At 37.9% G+C, this 26066-nt stretch overlaps 1 protein-coding gene across 2 annotated transcripts in view; it reads right to left on the minus strand.

The window, feature by feature from the left end:
- Positions 1 to 26066, minus strand: part of GABPB1 (GA binding protein transcription factor subunit beta 1) — an 80437-nt gene that overhangs the window by 26987 nt on the left and 27384 nt on the right. For both annotated transcript variants that reach the window (XM_079912614.1, XM_079912613.1), the window contains exons 2-4: positions 8548 to 8655; positions 2434 to 2601; positions 628 to 822 (exon numbers count right to left, since the gene is read on the minus strand). In XM_079912614.1, the coding sequence (XP_079768740.1) occupies positions 628 to 822; positions 2434 to 2601; positions 8548 to 8655 (471 nt within the window). The remainder of the gene's footprint in view (positions 1 to 627; positions 823 to 2433; positions 2602 to 8547; positions 8656 to 26066) is intronic.

Raw genomic sequence — 26066 nt, forward strand, 5'->3', positions numbered from 1 at the left:
CATCTTTTAAGTAACTAGATGAAGTTCAACAGACTCAGATAGTCTTAGAGAAGAGTTCTACTGGGAAGGAGAACAAGAAGATAGGCAAGAAGATGCAGTAAGTAAAGAAGAAAATTTACATCAATGTTGTCTAGCTAAAGAAAAGAGAAGTAATGTTGGTTAGTAGGAAAACTTGTCCAAAAACCATAAATAACTATGTTCACAAACAGATTTTTTTGAGGATGGTGAAAAAATAAAAGAAACCAATCAGAATGATGAAGACTGCATCACTCACTGAGGGGACATGATTATGATTCCTAAAAAAAAATGTTAGTGGAAGTATAACAGACTTGAAAAACCATAAGGTATCCAAACATGCATCAAAATAATTAATAGACTAAAATATATAGAAGGGAATTCAGAACCTTACAAACACTGAAAGTAATCACTTTATCTAATCTTCTAATGTTACATGCAAAGACTGTGGTCTTACAATTAGGAAAATGAACAGCAATGAACAAAGAGGAAGTGAAAAAGGAATAGGACTGTCCAAAATAAGTCCAAAATGAAAAACTACAAGCTAAATAGTTCAAATCATCCATATGACAGAGATCCTTTTATTTTCTTAAATTAAAAGCCAAAAGTTACCTGTAGTATCTCTGCTAAATCTTCATTCCCATTGTCTATTGAAATATCAAACGCAGTTTTACAAAATTTACTTTGCGTGTGTACATCAGCACCATATTTGATTAAGAGTTCCACCACCTCTTGATGATTGTGTTCTGTGGCCCAGTGTAGAGCTGTCATCTTCAACATGTCCTTTGCATTGACATCAGCGCCATGCTATACAAATATTTCAAAATAAGAAATTTCTAAAATACGAAATATAAAGAAGTCCTGATATGAAAATACTAGCCACTGTGCTTTAAACCAAGACTTTGCTACTAATATGACCAACTCTTTATTTTTGTGTGTTGAATGATCTACATATTCCAGGAATCACCACACATCTGTCACGTAATCAGTTTCCTATCATGTTGGCTTTCCTAATTGCATTCCTTCTAATTTCTTAGGCGTACAGCAATTATTTTTTCAGTCATCCAGCCATGAGTATGAAGGGCTAGAATGGCATAAGGTGCGAAGGAAAACTATGAACATTCCTCCAAAACCCTCCAGCTCCTTATTTACACAAAAATATCCCTTGCTTTCAAAACCAGTGCAATATAATGAATTAATAGGGAGCTATCAAGAGATACACTATCCATTACGGTTGTCACTAGACACGTGTAGCCGAATACAGTTATGCTGTGCATGTAAATACACACTGGAATTCAAAGACCTCACACCAAAAAAAGGATGTAAAACATCTCAATAATTTTTAAATTGATTTCATGTTGAAATTATAATATTTTATATATACCGAGTTAAATAAAATATAATATTAAAATTATTTTGTTTTTACTTTTTTAATGTAGCTATACAAAATCTAGAATTACACATGACTTGTACTCGTGGCTTATATTGTATGTTTTTTGGATAAGTTGATCTAGAGGCCAGAATAGAAAGAATTAAGAATATCTAAATCTATCACTCTCTGTTTCAGAATTTTCTCTTTGGCATTTAGATGATTAAAGAAAAAGCCCTGCCTGTATTATTTGTTTGTTAATTATTCAAGCCTAACATTCCCTTCCATGTGCGTTTTAAATATGTTGAGTAAGACAAAGCTGTAGTCCCTCACCACAGCAAAGACCAAGATCTAAGAAGTCAATTGTCTGACTTAACTAAAAACATACAATGAGGAAGTTTTTCCCCCCACAAAATAACACTTTAAAATAATTTTCACTCGAATGCTTACCCACAAAAAATGAGATAACATGGGGGAAAAAAGTAGACATTCAATAAAACAGAGACAGGCTCAGACCTGGGACCCTTTGCTGCAGTGCTTGCACCTGGACAAACATCTCCTCCAGCGACAGAATACAAAGAAACTAATATAAGGGACTAAAAATAACTGCGTGCATGTGCAGTTGGGGCAAATTATGAACAATTAAGATACAAAAGACCAAAAACCCAACTGCCACTTCTGCCAACTTCCAAACCCACTTGGGAGCAAAAGCAGGGTACTGCATACAGCACCACTAAGGGGGTGGGCAGACCACCCAAGCCACCCCTCCCATGTGACCCCTGGACTGGCCCCTACCCTCACTGCATTTAAGGGACCAGCTCCTCCCCTGTCAGGGAGCGAGCAAGGGAACCTGATACTTGTTTTCGCTCCCTAGTGCTACAGCACAAGTCCTAATAAAGCCTTGCCTGAATTACTTGTCTGGCCTTAAGGAGTCCAAGAACCCTGTCAGTAACAAAACTAGTTCCCTTCTCCCTCTTATAAAACCACTATGGTTTTATAGCCTTTGGGGTCTTACTTTCAAAAGCAAAGTGCAAAAAGAGAACACATACCTTAAGCAAAACCTCCACTATGCTGGCATGGCCCTCAGAAGCTGCCATATGCAGTGGCGTTCGGTCCACTTTGGTTCTGGCATCCCTACTTACACCGGCTCGGAGTAGTACTTCTGTGGTGGAATAATGTCCGTACTGTGCTGCCAGATGAAGTGGAGAAGTTCCAAGCTATACCACAAGAAAAAAAATCCACATCTATAGTCATTTTAAAATATACTTCTATCTTCTACTTTATATATTCTGTTTACAGAGCAAACAGATTCTCTTTATATCAAATGTTTACACAGTAACTCAAAACTGAAAAGGAATAATTTTTGCTGGTCACAGTCTCTTCATAGGGGCCTTCAAGAATTCCCATTCATTTCTCAGTGAGGAAGAAATGACAATATTTCATTTAATTCAAACTTGCTTTATTTTGTTATCAGATAGTCTAAACAAAATTAATTTCATCAGGAATTAGATATAATTAGGGTCAGAAATTTTTGAGCATTAGAAAGTTTTCCTCACACCATTCACACAAAACTTTTCATCTATGAAATTCACATCAAATAATTGTAACAGTGTACATTTTTACATTAAACTGTTTCTAGGACTTAAAAATAAATTAATTAAAGCACCTCAGTGATCTTTTTAGAGGAGTTCACATAGTCATTTTTCAAGGAAAAAATCTGATGTGAGGTGCACTTGCCAAAGGTGAGTTAAGACGGAACCAAAACATGCAGCAGAAACTAACACAACATTGTAAATCAACTATTCTCCAATAAAAATTTTAAAAAAAGAATCAAAAGAGAGCCCAGTTCTCCTGAAATTGGTTCCACGTGGCCTAGTCATGCTACATTCAAAATATACAGAAGTACATACTAAAATGTGAAGAAGAGCCTTATCAGGGGTATAATTTTTTTGTGTGTGTGTGGTACGCGGGCCTCTCACTATTGTGGCCTCTCCTGTTGCGGAGCACAGGCTCCGGACACTCAGGCCCAGCGGCCATGGCTCACGGGCCCAGCCGCTCCGAGGCATGTGGGATCCTCCCGGACCGGGGCATGAACCCGTGTCCCCTGCATCGGCAGGCGGACTCCCAACCACTGCACCACCAGGGAAGCCCAGAAGTATAATTTTTAATAGGTGAAAACTAGAATTACATTATATCACATGCACTTAGAAGCACAAAAAGTCCCTACAACTCTCGGATTACCAAGGCACTCATGTTCTAAAGAACCAAGATAGTTCACTAGAACATGCAATTTGCTAAGACCACTGCTGTAATAATAGCAACTAAGGTTTTTATTTAAGCACTTTCCATAGCAAGCACTATTCTAAGACCTTTACACCTATTGTATCATTTAATCTCCTCAAAACACAGGTACTATTACTATCCTCATTTGGCACTAAAAGAAACTAAGGCATGACCAGGGGATAAGCGGGGGATAAACTGGGAGATTGGGATTGACATATACACACTACCATATATAAGACAGATAACTAATAAGAACCTGCTTTATAGCATAGGGAACTCTATTCAATAATCTGTAATGGCCTATATGGGAAGAGAATCTTAAAAAAAAAAAAAAGAGTGGATATATGTATAACTGATTAACTTTGCTGTTCACCTGAAACTAATACAGCAATGTAAATCAACTATAATAAAAAGTTTTAAAAATTTTAAGAAAATAAGTAAGGCACAAAGAGGTTACTAATTTGCCTGAAGTCACACAAGTAAGAGTCATAATACAAAGCTAGGTATGTGCTCTCAATATATGGTAAAAATGGAAATCATTTACCCTGGGAATAATTATTTTATTACTATTAAAAGCCTTGTATTTTTAAGGGAAGGTCATTCCTGCAGATTAAAGAAGATTTTTAAACAATCCTTTCTTCCTCCATGCTCTATCATACTTTTCTAAAACTGGCCCTTTCTATACTCTTAAATTCTAATATTTAATGAAATATCTCCATAGCCTATTTAGCAACCATGAGTTCTGCTCAGTGTGATAAAATGGTTTCTTTTGTAATTTTTTCTTCTCGAGACCTTACCTTTTTGGTTGATGATACAAAATATATATATACGTACATATATGTAGTTTGAAGGAGGAAAATAAGGTAAATACCATCACAGTCTATAAATAAAACATTAGCAGCAATTTAGAATCTTCCCATGTGCCACTCCCTAATAAGCCCCTCCCCCAACCCCTGAGGTAATTACTAGTCTGAATTTTGTAATAAAGATTGCTTTACTTTGCTTTTTTAAAAATTACTATGTATCCCTAAATAATATACTTTGGTTTTGCCTGCTCTGAACTTTATTTAAATAGAATCACATTGCATGTATTTCTCTGAGACTTGCTTTCTTTGGCTTAATATCATAAGATTCACCCACGTTGATGAATATAAGTATAGTTCACTAATTTTCTCTGCTCTATGATTTTCTACCAAATGAATAAGCCATAATCAATTTAACCAATCCACTGTTGAGCATTAAGGTTTCCAGTTTTTTATTATGAATAATGCTGCTACTAAAAACAGTCTTATACATGAATAAGAACTTCCCTTGGAAATATTCTTAGAAGTTCAATAGTTATGCCAGAGGGTATGTACACATTTAAATCTACTAGGTACTGCCAAACTGTTCTCCAAAATGTTTCTATCAATTTATGGATCTCCTCACCAACGGTTGGTGCTGAAAGACTTTTTTGTTTAGTTTTTGCTTATCTGATGGATAAGCAATAGTGTTTCATGATTTTACTTTGCATTTGCCCAATCATTAATGTAGCTGAGCATCTTTTCACGTTTATTGGTTATTCAAACATTCTCTTTAGTCAAGTACCATATCAAGTCATTTGCCCTATCTTCTTTGTCTTGTTTTTCATCACTGTCATGGGAATCCCTATGTATTATGGACACCAATCCTTCTTAAGATTTTTGTCTTTTTTTTTCAGGGTTTATAGATATTTTTTTAATTGAAGTATAACTGATTTACAATATTATATTAGTTTCAGGTGTACAGCATAGTGATTCAGTATTTTTATAGATTATACTCCATTAAAAGTCATTACAGGGGCTTCCCTGGTGGCGCAGTGGTTGAGAGTCAGCCTGCTGATGCAGGGGACACGGCTTCGTGCCCCGGTCCGGGAAGATCCCACATGCCGCGGAGCGGCTGGGCCCGTGAGCCATGGCCGCTGAGCCTGCGCGTCCGGAGCCTGTGCTCCACAACGGGAAAGGCTACAACATTGAGAGGCCCGCGTACCGCAAAAAAAAAAAAAAAACAAAAAAACAGTCATTACAAGATAATGGCTACAATTCCCTGTGCTATACAATATATCCTTATTGCATATATATTTTATACATAGCAGTTTATATCTCTTAATCCTATACCCTATTTCGTCCTTCCCCACTTTACTCTCCCCACCAGTAACCACTAGTTTGTTTTCTGTATCTGTGAGTCCAGTTTCTGTTTTGCTATACACATTTGTTAATTTTTTAGATTCCACAAATAAATGGTATCATACAGTATTTGTCTTTCTCTGACTTATTTCATTAGGCATAATACTCTCCAGATCCATCCACATTGCTGCAAATGGCAGAATTTCTTTCTTTTTTATGGTTGAGTAATAGTCCACTGTATATGTACATACCACATCATCTTTATCCATTTGCCTGTTGATGGACACTTGGGTTGCTTTCATATCTTGACTATTGTAAACAGTACTTCTATGAACATTGGGGTGCACGTATCTCTTCGAATTAGAGTTTTCATTTTTTCCAGATATATACCCTGGAGTGGAATTGCTAGATCATATGGTAGTTCTATTTTTAGCTCTTTGTGGAACCTCCACACTGTTTTCCATAGGGGCTGCACCAATTTACATTCCTACCAACAGTGCACGAGGATTCCCTTTTCTCCATATCCTTGCCAACATTTATTTGTAGACCTTTTGATGATAGCCATTCTGACAGGTGTGACGTGATATCTCATTGGTATCTTGAAGGCTCTTTTTGTCTTGATGTACTACGGGATCACTATGATGTGTCTAGATATAGATTATTTTTATTGATTCTGCTGGAGATTTTCTGGGCTACTTGAATCTGTGAGCTGCCATCTTTCATCAGTCTTGGAAAAGCTAAACCATTATCTTTTAAAATTATTTCATCCCTATTTTCACTCTCCTTGTGGATTTATGATTAGATTTATGTTAGACTTTCTCATACACTAGCCTTCATGACTCCTGACATCTTTTATATTTTTTTGTTTTTCTCTGCACCGCATTCTGAATGATTTTTTTTTGTTTTTCAGTTTACTAATTTTCTCTTCAGCTATTCCTAATCTGCTATTAAAATCTTATCTAAAGTCCTTATAGGTCTGCTTATGTTGTCAGTTGTTCCAGTGGGTTATTGTCCAAGCTGCCTTGTGTCCTTGTGTGTTCAGTTTTTGTTGGGTTTTTTTTTTCGTTTGGCCACACGACGTGGCATGCGAGATCTTAATTACCCGACCACAGATCAAACCTGCACCCCCTGCAGTGGAAGCACGGAGTCTTAACCACTGGACTGCCAGGGAAGTCCCAGTGTTCAGTTATTTCTGACTGTTCATTTTCCTTGGAATTTCATTTGTAGATATGAAGCCTGGGAGGAAGGCAGCTTCCTCCAAAAAGGATATTCATTTGCTTGTGTCAAGAACCAAGGGTAACCTCTAGTCCAAAGATAATTTTAAATTCATTCTTCAGTTCAGAGTTTTGCAGAATACATAAGTATTTATGAGTTAAGGCCACAAATGTGTGCAAAGGATGGCTTTTGACTCCAAATTCTCATCAACAACATTTTTCCTCTCTCCATTTGGTACCTTAGTTCAAGCCAGTTCATTTGCAGGGGCAGGGGCAGGGGCAGGATCAAGTAGGAGGATGGAGGGGGTATTTCTGGTTTACCCTTACAACGAAGGTACATCTCTTTAGGATTCCAGTATTATGGGGAAAGGATCTCTAGGAGACTTCCCTCTATGAGCAGTCTCAGGTCTTTATCTTAAGTAACCTATGCCGGGGAGGTAGAACACCAACTGGCAAATTTACTGAGTTAGCAAATGTTCTAAGGGTGAAATTTCTCTGGGTTATGGTCTTTGCTTAGTTTTTCAGCTTGATAATCCCTTACTTTCTTTCTAACTCATCAGTGCCCTTAAGATTTTTTTTTAATATACTCAGTCAAAAAATCTTTATCTTTTAAAGACAGATGCTGAAAGCTATGGATGAAACAAAATGGTTCCCGAAATTTACTTTAAAATAATACTAAACAAAGAAAGTAAATGGGGTTATAGAGGAAATAAGATTCATTTGATTTGATAATTTTTGAAGGGTATACAGGGGTTGATTTATGTTTGAAATTTTCCATAATAAAAAAAATTGTTTTGAATGAAAAGTTAAAAAGAACATGGAACAAGTAAGCTAAAAACAACAAAATCAAAACTCTGGAGTTTTTAGTTGTTACCAGTGGGAGAGTTAATCCATATTCCTAACCCTCCACATTCCCAAGAATATCCCTTTTGATTTACCTGCAGAATTAAACAGAGTTATGGTTTCTGTCTTCTTCACAATTGCCTTCTGTAATTACTAAGAACTCCTTCTCATTCCTTTCTTCCTTCTGAGTGATGTTTGCAATAGTTTTACAAGTATCAATTGAAATGCACACATTTTTCCTTTTTTAGAATCAATTATAACATTAACACCAAATTTGCTTTTTCTGAATTGTAAATTCTACCTGTGCTATTTATAAGGCCTTTAAATTAAATCGCCAGCAGCTACATTTTACATTCATCCTACATTACTGAACTCCGTAATTTAAAGAAAAACCCATGTGTGGACAGAATATTTGGATAAGGTGGTCTATTATAAAAAAAAGTATATGAACCATTCTCTTTAAAAGCAAGCTATAATTCTAAAATTGCAAACAAATTTGCAAAAAAATTAAATTTTCACCACTTATAAACACAATACTGACTAAACTTTTAACTGGAAAAACTCAAAAATGAGAGGAAGAAGAAGAAGGAGAAGAAGGAGGAGGAGGAAGAGGAGGAGGAGGAGGAGGAGGAGAAAACAAAAAACAAAAAAAACCCACAACATTAAAACCATTCTTTACCCAGTCTGTAGTAAAAGGAGCTCCATTAGCCATCAAAATACGAACTTCATCATCTTGACCTGCTCGAGCCGCTTCTAAAAGCTTCTTTCCCAAATCTACCAGGGACATCTAAACAAAACATAGATGAATTTAACATCTCCATTTATACATTATGACATAATTTTTTTCCCTTCTATCTTCACTAATAAGTCAGTTCTCAATTAGACCTTCAAAAGGTTGTGATATAGTTCCTCTGAAACTACAGATCATATAAAAGCAATTTTTATTTGAATTTTGGGAACAGATTTTTCTTTCTTATCAAATTTTTAACTAGGATAATAAAATTAATTTGAATTCTCTGAACACAGCTGGTAAAAAATAGAAGAGGTAAGTGGCAAAGAAAGCTTGTCTAAAATTTAAAACTAGCAACAAACTGTTTTCACTGCAGGAGTTGCAGCAATAAAGTTTTCTCACAAATGTAAATAGAAATAAGGTAAATATATTATCCTCTTTAAGTGGTACAAAATTTAAAATAAATCTACCATAACTTTTTTTAGCAACAGTGAATGTGCTCAGAATTTGAAAATAAGTATTTTCAACCCTCATACAGGCAATGTGCATGTAAGTTCTTTCAGAAAAAGGCACAATTCAGGGCTTCCCTGGTGGTGCAGTGGTTAAGAATCCACCTGCCAATGCAGGGGACATGGGTTCGAGCCCTGGTCCAGGAAGACCCCACGTGCTACAGAGCAACTAAGCCCATGCACCACAAGTACTGAGCCTGCGCTCTAGAACCCGCAAGCCACAACTACTGAGCCTGCGTGCTACAACTACTGAAGCCTCCGCAACAAGAGAAGCCACTGCAATGAGAACCCCATGCACCGCAATGAAGACCCAATGCATGGGACTTCCCTGGCGGTGCAGTGGTTAAGAATCCGTTGCCAATGCAGGGAACACAGGTTCAAGCCCTGGCCCAGGAAGATCCCACATGCCGCGGAGCAACTAAGCCCGTGTGCCACAACTACTGAGCCTGCGCTCTGGAGCCTGTGAGCCACAACTACTGAAGCCCACGCACCGCAACAAAGAGTAGCCCCTGCTCACCGCAACTAGAGAAAGCTTGCACGCAGCAATGAAGACCCAATGCAGCCAAAAATAAGTAATAAATAAAATAAATAAATATAAAGAAAAAAAGACCCAATGCAGCCAAATAAATAAATAAAATTAATTTATTTTAAAAAAGGCACAATTCACATTCAATGAAAATAATGAAAAGAGAGTCTAACAGTATTATCAATAGAGTATGTGTCTCATTAAGAACCTATAAAGTAAGTATGCCCCACATCCTGAATACAAGATATCTGAAAATGTCACAGCCTAGGATGGGTGTGTGTGTGTGTGCATGTGTGTGTGTGTGTTTGTGTCATCTTGAATAAGAAATATTGAAATATGTGTTAAGGAAAGATCATGTCAGGAGTACATAGGAGAAGAAAGATTTGAAAGTATCAGAAATGCTCAAATTCAAAAGATGACACTTCTAGAAGAAGAAAGTTCCCAAATCCAGAAAGACTATTCAATGATGTTATATGTATCTGGAAGAAAGGCAAACAAGTAGAATTTGAAGGTTGTGGGGATGGGAAGATATGGAACCCCTGAAATTTACACAAGAAAAAATGTGCCTCAGGTATGAATTTGTCTCAAAAAGTGAATACTCTTTGAGTTGAGGGGAAATAAATTATCAGAGAGGAATGTAAGGTTGATTAGTATATCCCAATCTGGTATGAACAGGAATTACTCAAGAAAAGAGGGGAAAGGAGTATGTGTGTGAGAAGAATGTTGACAGAGCTTGGAGAGGTTATTTATACCAGAAAGGAACAAAATGCATCACATAATTAGAGGTGTTAGGAAATCTAAAAGGGTTGATTAAAGGTTGATTAAAAAATGTCCCCAAAAGAACACAAGTTTGTGCTTAAATTATTGTATTTTTTATTAGATTTCATAACATAGAAATAACCAAACACAAAAAGAGTGACCAGGAGCAGATGTTAATACTGGGAGGCTCACACAATGATTAGGTGAGATGTACACATCCAAAACAGGCATTTGTCACCAAACAGGAAAGAATTTTTTATAGTTGTTCTCTTTGTAAGAATAGAAATAATTCATAATATATCCTATGGTGAAGAATAAGAAAAATAACCACATGCACTTGTGGGTTTTATGTGGGGGGTCTTTTATGCCTTTTTGTGACATTCACAACGTTTTCACCCTTGAATGTCTGATTTCCTTTCCTTTTTCCTCCCATTCTCTCATTCATACATTGGTGGAGTCACTGGAACCCAAAATATTCCTTAATCCCACTAAAAGCACTAAAATCAAGAGATTACTGTTCTTTAACGAAGGATTTTCCCTAGGGAATATGTACCAGCTGGATATAAATTAATAGCATGTTCAATAGGCAAAGAATCAGAAATAATAATGTCCTACTAAAGGCAGAATAAGGTAAAAAAAAACTGATCTCTCTTCTACAGAAATACAGTAAAATCTAAACTGGCCATACTAACAAAGACAGTGTTCTATAGTCTGGATGACCAAAATTTAATATTAACCTGGTTTTACAATGAAGTAAGTATTTCCCCCAAATACACATTTTTAAATATGTCTTACACAGTAATATAAAATCAATCTGCATTCATTCAGCATACATACTGCCAGATGGTTTAAATATCTGGATATCTTTTATGAAGTGGTGGTTTAGGGCTTTTCCTCATTCTTTAGAAATTGGATTGTCTGCCTTTTTCTTAATGATTTGTAAGCATTCTTATATACATTCTGGATATGAGTGCTTTGTCAGATATAATATGTATTATAAATATCTCCTTCCAGAACCCTGATTTCTTGACTCCACATCCCATGTTCTTTCCTTGATATCACATACTATCTTGTACAAGTAGATAACTGTCGTCTCATAAAAATACAAATAAAATAATCAAACTAAAATCAAAGATAGCATAAAAATGAATGTAAGAAACATTGAAATATTATTTAAAAGGTCTGATTCGAAAAGAGAAAACAAAAAAGCAAAAAAAACCACCAAGCACCCAACAGATCAATAGTCAAAGGGCAGACCACACACTTTCTAAAAGAGAAAATAGAAATAATTCACTAAACATGTTCAGTATCACTGATGCTCAAAAAATGTGAAGTAAATAACTTTTAAAGTCAATTTGCAATTTTAAGAGAAGTTATAAAAAAATGTAACTTTTGTTAAATATTAGCCTAATCCTAATGACCTAATAAATGACCCCAGTTCTGAAGACCTATCCTAAAGGAAAAATGAAAATATACTGAAACAGATAAAAAATATATATGTTTTTATAATGTGAACAAACTAAAGGTAGGAAAATAGTTAAATTGTGGAACCTAACAGAATAGGATGCAGTAATTTAAAATAATATTTTTGAAGTTATATAATAATATTAAAAAGTTATGCCATGTTGAGTGAAAAGACACAAAACTAATTTTTGAATGTCAAAATATGCATATACAGAAAAAAATACTGAAAATATTAACAGTTGTTAGGGTGGTATGATTATGGGAAAATTTGCCTCCATTTCACAAAGTTTCTGTAATATCTTCCAAATTTAAACAATGGGGTTTTTTTAAGGGACAAATTGTGTGACTGTTAAATAAGTAAACAGTGACATTAAAGAAAGTTATATACTACTGACTTACTAAACAGAAAGAGTGGAAAAAATAAAGACTATGGAGGCTACTAGGGACCTAAAATAGCAAACATATTGATCTGCTTATAAGAACTGCAACAAAACAATGATGCATTTGAACAAATCAACTTCTTACATAATTCTGCAATTTTCTTAACTATTTAAAACATCATATTTAAGGACCTAGGATGCTTAAGTTACTTTGGTTTTGAAATTCCATGAGAAATACAGGTGTGTAGATTAATGTAGCTAGATACTTTTAAATTGGTGGTTCTCAATGTTAGCAGCACTGCCCCCTAGAGGATCCTCTGGATTTATATAGAGGCATTTTAGGGATTACTGGGAAGAGGGATGGGATGAATACTTTACCAGCAATTAAAAGGCAAGTGCCAGAGATACTAGAGGTCCAACAATGCAGGAAACAATCCGGTATGGCAAAGAATTGTCATATGTCTTGTTGACTTTCAAAGGTCCCACTGAATATATCTAAGACTAGAACTTAACTAATATGTAAACAAAATGAATTTCCCCACATATTAATGCACCCCAAATTTTCTAGACTGCAACAATGCATCTCTTTGTTTTATTCAGAACTTTACTAAGAGTTTTTCACCATTTTGGAAAATCATGTCACCAATGCCAATGCCACTTGAGTATCTGAATCACCAATAGGTATTATAATCAGCTTTCACAGCTATCCCATTCACAGAGATTCATAGTCATTCTATGTACAGGCGCAAGCATTTGACTACCTCTTGTTTCATCTAGTGTAGTCTGCTCCAGTACTTACATATTGAAATACACATTTTATTATAAATTGCTTTCCTTCTACTTCTCCTTTACATTAAAATTAGGGCATCATAATGATTTGTTGAAATTGTGCAGATAGATAATATTAACTATGATTTTCATTTCAAGTTAGTAAAATGGGCAATACAAAATATTTATTATAAAAGAGCAATAGAGGTAATAATATTGAAAATCAATGGAAGAAAATACATGTGAGATCAAGTAAGACCAAAATCAAAGATGTTCTAATTTTCTTGCCAAGAAATTTAGTGAAAGTTAAGATGACAAAAATACCAAACTGTAGCAATTTCACTCCTGATTCTCACTGGACAGGAACATGCACATCATAGTAGAATAATTCGGACCCTTAGAGGAATTCAATTGAGTTAGGACAACAAAATTGACCAAGGGGACCATAGTTCCATGTCGAGCCCTCAGTTTACTTAGTTTGTTACCTCTATATTAAATCCTCAGAGATAAAGTGTTGGATTTACATAAGATCAGTTAAAGGCTTAGCAGAAAAGGTTGCTTTTTTGGTGTGGCAAATAACTTTTCCACAAGCATATGGAGAAGTCTAATTAAATTCAATAAATTTTAATTAATGTTTAAAATACTTACTGAAAATATATTATGTGTATGGTACTGAATGTCATTTAGTTTAACACTCCGTTCTTCTTGAGAAGAAAACCAAAAAACTCCCACTAATAAATTCCACCTTGAATTTCTTTACTACTTCTAAAAAAGCTTATCATATAACCTGATATAAACCATTTTTAACTCCAATTAAAATGTCTTTTAATAAGATCTATAGAGGAAATTCAAACTGTCTATAAACTTGCTACTTTTGCTCAAAAGTACATGCTGAGAGGGCCATCTAGTGGTAACAGGAATTATTACCAATAATTACATTTGCAAAGTTTAAAGTCTATTTTCTTGTGATTTTCTATAATTCATAGTTCGAAGAGCTATTGTGAGAATTATACCATCTATTGGACATGAAAAATCTCTCTAAGACTACAAAGTACTAGTTCTATGCGAATTGTTATTAGCACTCAAAAAAATAATATGAATAAAAACACTTAGAAAATTTAAGCCTACTATAACATTCTTAATGACAAACTTTGTCTCACTAAAAATTTTAGAATAGGACTTCCCTGGTGGCGCAGTGGTTAAGAATCGGCCTGCCGCAAAACCATAGAGGCGGACGAGGGGAAGATGGCGGAAGAGTAAGACGCAGAGATCACCATCCTCCCCACAGATACACCAGAAGTACATCTACACGTGGAACAGCTCCTACAGAACACCTACTGAACGCTAGCAGAAGACCTCAGACCTCCCAAAAGGCAAGAAACTCCCCACGTACCTGGGTAGGGCAAAAGAAAAAACAGAGAAAAAAGAATAGGGACCTGCACCAGTGGGAGGGAGCTGTGAAGGAGGCAAGGTTTCCACACACCAGGAAGCCCCTTCGCGGGCGGAGACTGCGAGTGGCGGAGGGGGGAGCTTCGGAGCCGCGGAAGAGAGCACAGCAACAGGGGTGCGGGGGGCAAAGCGGGGAGATTCCCGTACAGAGGATCGGTGCCGACCAGCACTCACCAGCCCGAGAGGCTTGTCTGCTCACCCGCCGGGGCGGGCGGGGCTGCGAGCTGAGGCTCGGGCTTCAGTCAGAGCGCAGGGAGAGGACTGGGGTTGGCGGCATGAACACAGCCTGCAGGGGGTCAGTGCACCACAGCTAGCCGGGACGGAGTCCGGGGAAAAGTCTGGACCTGCCGAAGAGGCAAGAGACTTTTTCTTCCCTCTGTTTCCTGGTGCGTGAGGAGCGGGGATTAAGAGCGCTGCTTAAAGGAGCTCCAGAGACAGGCGCGAGCCGCGGCTAAAAGCGCGGACCCCAGAGACGGGCATGAGACGCTAAGGCTGCTGCTGCTGCCGCCACCAAGAAGCCTGTGTGCGAGCACAGGTCACTATCCACACCTACCTTCCGGGGAGCCTGTGCAGCCCGCCGCTGCCAGGGTCCTGGGATCCAGGGACAACTTCCCCGGGAGAACGCACGGCGCGCCTCAGGCTGGTGCAAAGTCACGCCGGCCTCTGCCACCGCAGGCCCGCCCCGCACGCAGTGTCCCTCCCTCCCCCCCGCCTGAGTGAGCCAGAGCCCCCAAATCAGCGGCTCCTTTAACCCCGTCCTGTCTGAGCGAGAAACAGACGCCCTCCGGCGACCTACACGCAGAGGCGGGGCCAAATCCAAAGCTGAACCCCCGGGAGCTGTGAGAACAAAGAAGAAAAACGGAAATCTCTCCCAGCAGCCTCAGAAGCAGTGGATTAAAGCTCCACAATCAACTTGATGTACCCTGCATCTGTGGAATACATGAACAGACAACGAATCATCCCAAATTGAGGAGGTGGACTTTGAGAGCAAGATTTATGATTTTTTCCCCTTTTCCTCTTTTTGTGAGAATGTGTATGCTTCTGTGTGAGATTTTGTCTGTATAGCTTTGCTTCCACCATTTGTCCAAGGGTTCTATCTGTCCGTTTTTTTTAAAAATTTTTTTCTTACTGATTAATTTTAATAACTTTATTTTATTTTACTATTCCTTCCTTCCTTCCTTCCTCCCTTCCTCCCTCCCTCCCTCCCTCCCTTCCCTCCTTTAGACAATGAATCATCCCAAACTGAGGAGGTGGACTTTGAGAGCAAGATTTATGATTTGTTCCCCTTTTCCCCTTTTTGTGAGTGTGTATGTGTATGCTTCTGTATGAGATTTTGTCTGTATAGCTTTGCTTCCAGCATTTGTCCTAAGGTTCTATCAATCCATTTTTTGTTTTTTTAAATTTTTTTCTTAATAATTATTTTTTAATTTAATAACTTTATTTTATTTTATCTTCCTTCTTTCTTTTATTCCTTACTTCCCTCCTTCCTTCTTTCCTTCCTCCCACCCTTCTTTCCTTCTTTCCTTCTTCCTTCCTTCCTTTTCTTTCTCTTTCTTTCTTTCTTTCTTTCTTTCTTCCTACTTCTACTAATTCTTTATCTCTACTTTTTCTCCCTTTTATTCTGAGCCGTGTGGATGAAAGGCTCTTGCTGCTGCAGCCAGGAGTCAGTGCTGTGCCTCTGAGGTGGGAGAGCCAACTTCAGGACACTGGTCCACAAGAGACCTCCCAGCTCCACATAATATCAAACGGCAAAAATCTCCTAGAGATCTCCATCTCAAAACCAGCACCCAGCTTCACTCAACGACCAGCAAGCTACAGTGCTGGACATCCTATGCCAAACAACTAGCAAGACAGGAACACAACCCCACCCATTAGCAGACAGGTTGCCTAAAATCATAATAAGTCCACAGACACCCCAAAACACACCACCAGACGTGGACCTGCCCATCAGAGAGACAAGATCCAGCCTCATCCACCAGAACACAGGCACTAGTCCCCTCCACCAGGAAGCCTACAAAACCCACTGAACCAACTTTAGCCACTGGGGACAGACACCAAAAACAACGGGAACTACGAACCTGCAGCCTGCAAAAAGGAGACCCCAAACACATTAAGATAAGCAAAATGAGAAGACAGAAAAACACACCGCAGATGAAGGAGCAAGATAAAAATGCACCAGACCAAACAAATGAAGAGGAAATAGGCAGTCTACCTGCAAAAGAATTCAGAATAACGATAATAAAGATGATCCAAAATCTTGGAAATAGAATAGACAAAATGCAAGAAACATTTAACAAGGACCTAGAAGAACTAAAGATAAAAGAAGCAGCGATGAACAACACAATAAATGAAATGAAAAATACTCTAGATGGGATCAATAGCAGAATAACTGAGGCAGAAGAACGGATAAGTGACCTGGAAGATAAAATAGTGGACATAACTACTGCAGAGCAGAATAAAGAAAAAAAGAATGAAAAGAACGGAGGACAGTCTCAGAGACCTCTGAGACAACATTAAACGCACCAAGATTCGAATTATAGGGGTTCCAGAAGAAGAAGAGAAAAAGAAAGGGACTGAGAAAATATTTGAAGAGATTATAGTTGAAAACTTCCCTAATATGGGAAAGGAAATAGTTAATCAAGTCCAAGAAGCACAGAGAGTCCCATACAGGATAAATCCAAGGAGAAATACACCAAGACACATATTAATCAAACTGTCAAAAATTAGGGCTTCCCTGGTGGCGCAGTGGTTGGGAGTCCACCTGCCAATGCAGGGGACGCGGGATCGTGCCCCAGGCTGGGATAATCCCACGTGCCGCGGAGCGGCTGGGCCCCTGGGCCACGGCCACTGAGCTTGCACGTCCGGAGCCTGTGCTCCACAACGAGAGAGGCCACAACAGTGGGAGGCCCACGTACCACAAAAAAAAAAAAAAAAACCTGTCAAAAATTAAATACAAAGAAAGCATATTAAAAGCAGCAAGGGAAAAACAACAAATAACACACAAGGGAATCCCCATAAGGTTAACAGCTGATCTTTCAGCAGAAACCCTGCAAGCAAGAAGGCAGTGGCAGGACATATTTAAAGTGATGAAGGAGAAAAGCCCGCAACCAGGATTAATCTACCCAGCAAGGATCTCATTCAGATTTGATGGAGAAATTAAAACCTTTACAGACAAGCAAAAGCTGAGAGAGTTCAGCACCACCAAACCAGCTTTACAACAAACGCTAAAGGAACTTCTCTAGGCAAGAAACACAAGAGAAGGAAAAGACCTACAATAACGAACCCAAAACAATTAAGAAAATGGGAATAGGAACATACATATTGATAATTACCTTAAATGTAAATGGACTAAATGCTCCCACCAAAAGACACAGATTGGCTGAATGGATACAAATACAAGACCCATATATATGCTGTCTACAAGAGACCCACTTCAGACCTAGAGAAACATACAGACTGAAAGTAAGGGGATGGAAAAAGATATTGCATGCAAATGGAAACCAAAAGAAAGCTGGAGTAGCAATTCTCATATCAGACAAAATAGAATTTAAAATAAAGACTATTAGAAGAGACAAAGAAGGACACTACATAATGATCAAGGGATCGATCCAAGAAGAAGATATAACAATTGTAAATATTCATGCACCCAACATAGGAGCACCTCAATACATAAGGCAAACACTAACAGCCATAAAAGAGGAAATCGACAGTAACTCATTCATAGTAGGGGACTTTAACACCCCACTTTCACCAATGGACAGATCATCCAAAATGAAAATAAATAAGGAAACACAAGCTTTAAATGATACATTAAACAAGATGGACTTACTTGATATTTATAGGACCCATCCAAAAACAACAGAATACACATGTTTCTCAAGTGCTCATGGAACATTCTCCAGGATAGATCATATCTTGGGTCACAAATCAAGCCTTAGTAAATTTAAGAAAATTGAAATTGTATCAAGTATCTTTTCTGACCGCAACAACATGAGACTAGATATCAATTACAGGAAAAGATCTGTAAAAAAATACAAACACATGGAGGCTAAACAATACACTACTTAATAACGAAGTGATCACTGAAGAAATCAAAGAGGAAATAAAAAAATACCTAGAAACAAGTGACAATGGAGACACGACGACCCAAAACATATGGGACGCAGCAAAAGCAGTTCTAAGAGGGAAGTTTATAGAAATACAAGCCCACCTTAAGAAACAGGAAACATCTCGAATAAACAACCTAACCTTGCACCTAAAGCAATTAGAGAAAGAAGAACGAAAAAAAACCCTAAATTAGCAGAAGGAAAGAAATCATAAAAATCAGATCAGAAATAAATGAAAATGAAATGAAGGAAACTATACCAAAGATCAATAAAACTAAAAGCTGGTTCTTTGAGAAGATAAACAAAATTGATAAACCATTAGCCAGACTCATCAAGAAAAAAAGGGAGAAGACTCAAATCAATAGAATTAGAAATGAAAAAGGAGGAGTAACAACTGACACTGCAGAAATACAAAAGATCATGAGAGATTACTACAAGCAACTCTATGCCAATAAAATGGACAACCTGGAAGAAATGGACAAATTCTTAGAAATGCACAACATGCCAAGACTGAATCAGGAAGAAATAGAAAATATGAACAGACCAATCACAAGCACTGAAATTGAAACTGTGATTAAAAATCTTCCAACAAACAAAAGCCCAGGACCAGATGGCTTCACAGGCGAATTCTATCAAACTTTTAGAGAAGAGCTAACACCTATCCTTCTCAAACTCTTCCAAAATTTAGCAGAGGGAGGAACACTCCCAAATTCATTCTACGAGGCCACCATCACCTTGATACCAAAACCAGACAAGGATGTCACAAAGAAAGAAAACTACAGGCCAATATCAGTGATGAACACAGATGCAAAAATCCTCAAGAAAATACTAGCAAACAGAATCCAACAGCACATTAAAAGGATCATACACCATGATCAAGTGGGGTTTATTCCAGGAATGCAAAGATTCTTCAATATACGCAAATCAATCAATGTGATAAACCATATTAAAAAACTGAAGGAGAAAAACCGTATGATCATCTCAATAGATGCAGAGAAAGCTTTTGACAAAATTCAACACCCATTTATGATAAAAACCCTGCAGAAAGTAGGCAGAGAGGGAACTTTCCTCAACATAATAAAGGCCATATGACAAACACACAGCCAACATCATCCTCAATGGTGAAAAACTGAAAGCATTTCCACTAAGATCAGGAACAAGACAAGGTTGCCCACTCTCACCATCTTATTCAACATAGTTTTGGAAGTTTTAGCCACAGCAGTCAGAGAAGAAAAGGAAATAAAAGGAATCCAAATCGGAAAGGAAGAAGTAAAGCTGTCACTGTTTGCAGATGACATGATACTATACATAGAGAATCCTAAAGATGCTACCAGAAAACTACTGGAGCTAATCAATGAATCTGGTAAAGTTGCAGGATACAAAATTAATGCACAGAAATCTCTGGCGTGCCTATACACTAATGATGAAAAATCTGAAAGTGAAATCAAGAAAACACTCCCATTTACCACTGCAACAAAAAGAATACAATATCTAGGAATGAACCTACCTAATGAGACAAAAGACCTGTATGCATAAAATTATAAGACACTGATAAAAGAAATTAAAGATGATACATATAGATGGAGATATATACCATGCTCTTGGATTGGAAGAATCAACATTGTGAAAATGACTCTACTACCCAAAGCAATCTACAGATTCAATGCAATCCCTATCAAACTACCACTGGCATTTTTCACAGAACTAGAACAAAAAATTTCACAATTCGTATGGAAACACAAAAGACCCCGAATAGCCAAAGCAATCTTGAGAATGAAAAACGGAACTGGATGCATCAGGCTCCCTGACTTCAGACTAAACTACAAAGCTACAGTAATCAAGACAGTATGGTACTGGCACAAAAACAGAAAGATAGATCAATGGAACAGTATAGAAAGCCCAGAGATAAACCCACACACATATGGTCACCTTATCTTTGATAAAGGAGGCAGGAATGTACAATGGAGAAAGGAGAGCCTCTTCAATAAGTGGTGCTGGGAAAACTGGACAGGTACATGTAAAAGTATGAGATTAGATAACTCCCTAACACCATACACAAAAATAAGCTCAAAATGGATTAAAGACCTAAATGTAAGGCCAGAAACTATCAAACTCTTAGAGGAAAACACAGGCAGAACACTTTATGACATAAATCACAGCAAGATCCTTTTTGACCCACCTCCTAGAGAAATGGAAATAAAAACAAAAATAAACAAATGGGGCCTAATGAAACTTCAAAGCTTTTGCATAGCAAAGGAAACCATAAACAAGACCAAAAGACAACCCTCAGAATGGGAGAAAATATTTGGAAATGAAGCAACTGACAAAGGATTAATTTCCAAAATTTACAAGCAGCTCATGCAGCTCAATAACAAAAAAACAAACAACCCAATCCAAAAACGGGCAGAAGACCTACATAGACATTTCTCCAAAGAAGATATACAGACTGCCAACAAACACATGAAAGAATGCTCAACATCACTAATCATTAGAGAAATGCAAATCAAAACTACAATGAAATATCATCTCACACCAGTCAGAATGGCCATCATCAAAAAATCTAAAAACAATAAATGCTGGAGAGGGTGTGGAGAAAAGGGAACACTCTTGCACTGCTGGTGGGAATGTGAATTGGTACAGCCACTATGGAGAACAGCATGGAGGTTCCTTAAAAAACTAAAATTAGAACTACCATATGACCCAGCAATCCCACTACTGGGCATATACCCTGAGAAAACCATAATTCAAAAAGAGTCATGTACCAAAATGTTCATTGCAGCTCTATTTACGATAGCCCGGAGATGGAAACAACCTAAGTGCGCATCATTGGATGATTGGAAAGAGAAGATGTGGCACATATATACAATGGAATATTACTCATAAATAGAATAAAAAGAAACGAAATTGAGCTATTTGTAATGAGGTGGATAGACCTAGAGACTGTCATACAGAGTGAAGTAAGTCAGAAAGAGAAAGACAAATACCGTATGCTAACACATATATATGGAATTTAAGAAAAAAAAATGTCATGAAGAACCTAGGGGTAAGACAGGAATAAAGACACAGACCTACGAGAGAACGGACTTGAGGATATGGAGAGGGGGAAGGGTGAGCTGTGACAAAGCGAGAGAGAGGCATGGACATATATACACTACCAAACGTAAGGTAGATAGCTAGTGGGAAGCAGCCGCGTAGCACAGGGAGATCAGCTCGGTGCTTTGTGACCGCCTGGAAGGGTGGGATAGGGAGGGTGGCAGGGAGAGAGACGCAAAAGGGAAGAGATATGGGAACATATGTATATGTATAACTGATTCACTTTGTTTTAAAGCAGAAACTGACACACCACTGTAAAGCAATTATACTCCAATGAAGATGTTAAAAAAAAAAAAAAAAACCCATAGAGGCAAAATGTAGAATGGTGGCAGAGTGACAAAAAAAAAAAAAAAGAATCTGCCTGCCAACGCAGGAGACAGGGGTTCAGTCCCTGGTCCGGGAAGATCCGACATGCCGCAGAGCAACTAAGCACATGTGCCACGACTACTGAGCCTGCGCTCTAGACCCCAAGAGCCACTACTACCATGCCTGCGTGCCACAACTACTGAGCCCATGCACCGCAGCTACTGAAGCTCGCATGCTCTAGGGCCCCGCGTGCCACAACTACTGAGCCCACGTGCTGCAACAACTGAAGCCCTCACACCCTAGAGCTCACACACCGCAACAAGAGAAGCCACTGCAATGAGAAGCCCACATACCACAACAAAGAGTAGACCCCGCTCGCTGCAACTAGAGAAAGCCCATGCGTAGCAACAAAGACCCAACGCAGCCCAAAAAAAGGAAAAGTTAGAATAAAATTTGCAATATCACCCCTATGGTCAATGAGTACAATTATAAATCCAATAAAATTCTTCTAAAGTTTTGCATCAAGAAATTTAGCACTGTGTATGCATCTAAAGTTTTTATTTATTTTTTGTATAATTTTTTAAAATTTATTTATTTTATTTATTTATGTTTGAATGCATTGGGTCTTTGTTGCTGCACGCGGGCTTTCTCTAGCTGCAGCAAGTGGGGGGCTAGTCTTCGTTGTGGTGCGCCGGCTTCTCATTGTGGTGGCTTCTCTTGTTGCGGAGTACGGGCTCTAGGCACACGGGCTTCAGTAATTGTGGCACGTGGGCTCAGTAGTTGTGGCTTGTGGGCTCTAGAGTGCAGGCTCAGTAGTTGTAGCACACAGGCTTAGTTGCTCCGCAGCACTAAGCACTATGGGATCTTCCCGGACCAGGGCTCGAACCCGTGTCCCCTGCATTGGCCGGCGGGTTCTTAACCACCTAGCCACCAGGGAAGCCCTGCATCTAAAGTTTTTTTAAATGTTCATACTCTTTCACCTAGTAATTCCACTCATATAAATCATAAGAAAACTATTTAAAATATAAATATATTAACAGCAATGTTATTTAAAATAGGGAAAAAACTGAAATGCCCTACTACAAACAATAGTTAAATTAAGATAGATCATAATGGAATGTTGTAGTCTTTTATTTATATTTTTTACTTTTTATTATGGACAATTTTGAGCATATATAAAAATAGACACAGCAGTATAATGAAACTCCACATCGCCACCACCTAGCTCAAATATAGATTATGCCCAGCCCATTTCCCATCCACACTCACAACCTTGTAATAGAGGAGAACAAATCTGACTCCATATTGGATCTGTTTCTTTTACTTTAACCTTTGTATTCTGTTGCTTTTGCTACAAGTTAAGAATGTTGTCTATAGACTGAAATGTACAGGATAGCCCATTCTCAAGGCTCTGACCTTTAAAGGTATAACACTTTTCCATTCACACAGAGATATAAAATTGCAGAACAGATAATAGCATTTGTCTTATTGGAGGTTTACAGGAGCATCAATGACCTGACCTACGTGGACAGATGCAAGAACAAAGGATTCCGACACAAAGAAGTTTGCAACAACCAACCACGCCCCCTCCCCTTTTAGTATAAAAGAAGCCTGAATTCTAACTAGGGTAAGATGGTTCTTTGGGTCACTAGTCCACCACCTTCTCAGTCTTCTGGCTTTCTGAATAAAGTCACTGTTCCTTGCCCCAACAACTAGTCTCTCAATTTACTGCCCTGTTGTGCAGTGAGCAGTACAAGCTTGGACTCAGTAACAACATCGTATCTTTTTTTTTTTTTTAATTTTTGGCTCTGTTGGGTCTTTGTTCCTGCGTGGGCTTTGTCCAGTTGCAGTGAGCGGGGGCTACTCTTCATTGTGGTGCACAGGCTTCTCATTGTGGTGGCTTCTCTTGTTGCGGAGCACGGGCTCTAGGCATGCGGGTTTCAGTAGTTGTGGCTCGCGGGCTCTAGAGCGCAAGTTTAGTAGTTGTGGCGCATGGGCTCAGTTGCTCCGCAGCAAGTGGGATCTTCCCGGACCAGGGCTTGAACCCATATCCCTGCACTGGCAGGTGGATTCTTAACCACTGCGCCACCAGGGAAGTCCCCATACCGTTTTATCTGTAAATATTTCAGTATGTCTGTCCAAATGATAAAGGTATCTTTTAAACAAAATAATGTAGTTATCTACAAAGTTATTTACAAAGAATATGTAACAGTATAAGAATCAGGACTCTAATTTGAATACATCATGATCTTAACTACGTAAAAAATCCATAGAAAAATACCTAGAAACAATATACCATGATAATGAAAATTATGGATTTTTTCTCCTTCTTTCTAGTCTTCCCTATTTCTTAAGTTTTCCATAACGTGCAGATATTGCTCATGTAATTAAAAATAAACTTTTAGGCCCTTCTCACCTTCTGAGATGGCCCACACCCTGTCTGTGGAGCGTGTTTCTCCCAAAGCTGCTCTCGCTTTCTGAGATGGCCCACACTCTGTCTGTAGAGCGTGTTTCTCTCTAAATAAATCCCCTTCAGGACTTCCTGAAGAGTAGCCCCTGCTTGCCACAACTAGAGAAAGCCTGCGCACAGCAATGAAGACCCAATGCAGCCCCAAAATTAATTAATTAATTTTCTAAATAAATAAATAAATCCACTTTTACCTATCAAATAAACTTTTATTAAAAAGTTTTTCATCAAAATTAGATTACATATAAGCCTTTAATGTAGAAAATTAGATGTTGAAAGAACATTAATGGTAAAAAGATATAAAATGGGACTCCAAGTAAAATTAAGCATATTATTAACCATGTGTATAACTATATGTATGAAGATATTCTTGGGCATCAGATTTTACATTCTCATAAGCAAACAACTTCAGTAATAATAAAAGTAGTGCCTGGCATCTTGTTAAGTCTTAATCTGCATCTAACCTAGACAGTTATCGACTCCATTTTGCAAAAGAGGCAAGCGAAAAGTAAAAATTACCAAAGAGCACTGGTTTTGATCAAAAGAGAAGATGCATATTATGACCTCCTTTCAATGTAGAAAACATTGGGAATCTGCTGGGATGTAAAATAGCATGTCCTCCACGGACTTAAGCTTAGTCTCTCCCTGTGTAATTCCTTTGAAGGGAAAAATCATCATAGGAACTCCAATATATTTGGATTTTTCTCCCATTCTCATTTTGTCTAGTGGAATTTTTCCCGCTTTTTAACCTTAAAAATAAAACGACGTTTTCAAATATACCTTAAAAAAATAATCTCCCATTTACTTTTTTTTCAGAAAACCACTAGAAGATATGCTCCACCAAAGCCAGGAGTAAACAAGAAAGAAGAATTAAGGGCTTCAGGAAACAAGGGATCCAATATAAACAGAGTGGAGGAAGACCCCACAGATGATGGTAAAGGGAGACCCCAACATCCTGCAGACTTGGAAAGCAAATCCAGGCTGGAGCCAGAGGACAGAGTTTCCAAGGAAGGAGGTTCCCAAGGAAAAGACATGCTGGTAAATCTCCTAAGAGTGAAGCTTTTCTCTTTTTTGAGGTGGGTTAATCATGGGTCTAAGAAATCTCAGCAAAAGAAAAAGACTAGACAATTTCTTTTTCAGAGGGAAAAATAACTATACAAGAAAGGAATTGTAATCCCAATATATACATATATGACAGGGGTTAGCAAAGAATAATAGTTCTAGGGCTGTAGTAAACAGTGAAAACTAATCCAAGCAAAATTTTTGGTGTAATTCTATTGAGAGGATAAAGGGCAAGGAAAATATGCATAGAGATTGTTTGGTTTAAAAGAACTAAAACTTCATCTTCATAAGTAGGAAGTCAAAGATATCTAAAATAGAAAACTCAAGAAATAGCATACCCTTGTGATTTAGAAATATGAAGGGAAGGAAAAAAAAAAACTAAAACATAAGATAGATGCCTCTGGGAAAGAGCATTCTGGAATGGAAAGGGATGACACAAGGGACTGCAGGTTTTTTACCATAAGCCTTGTATTTTTTACTTTTTCAACTATGGACATGTACACTTTCATAAAAATAAAATTACAATAATATGTGTTCACTGTATACAAGAAATGTATAGTTCAAAATCAAAGTCATCCC

The sequence above is a fragment of the Stenella coeruleoalba genome (genome assembly GCF_951394435.1).
Source record: "Stenella coeruleoalba genome assembly, chromosome: 2".
NCBI lineage: Eukaryota > Metazoa > Chordata > Mammalia > Artiodactyla > Delphinidae > Stenella > Stenella coeruleoalba.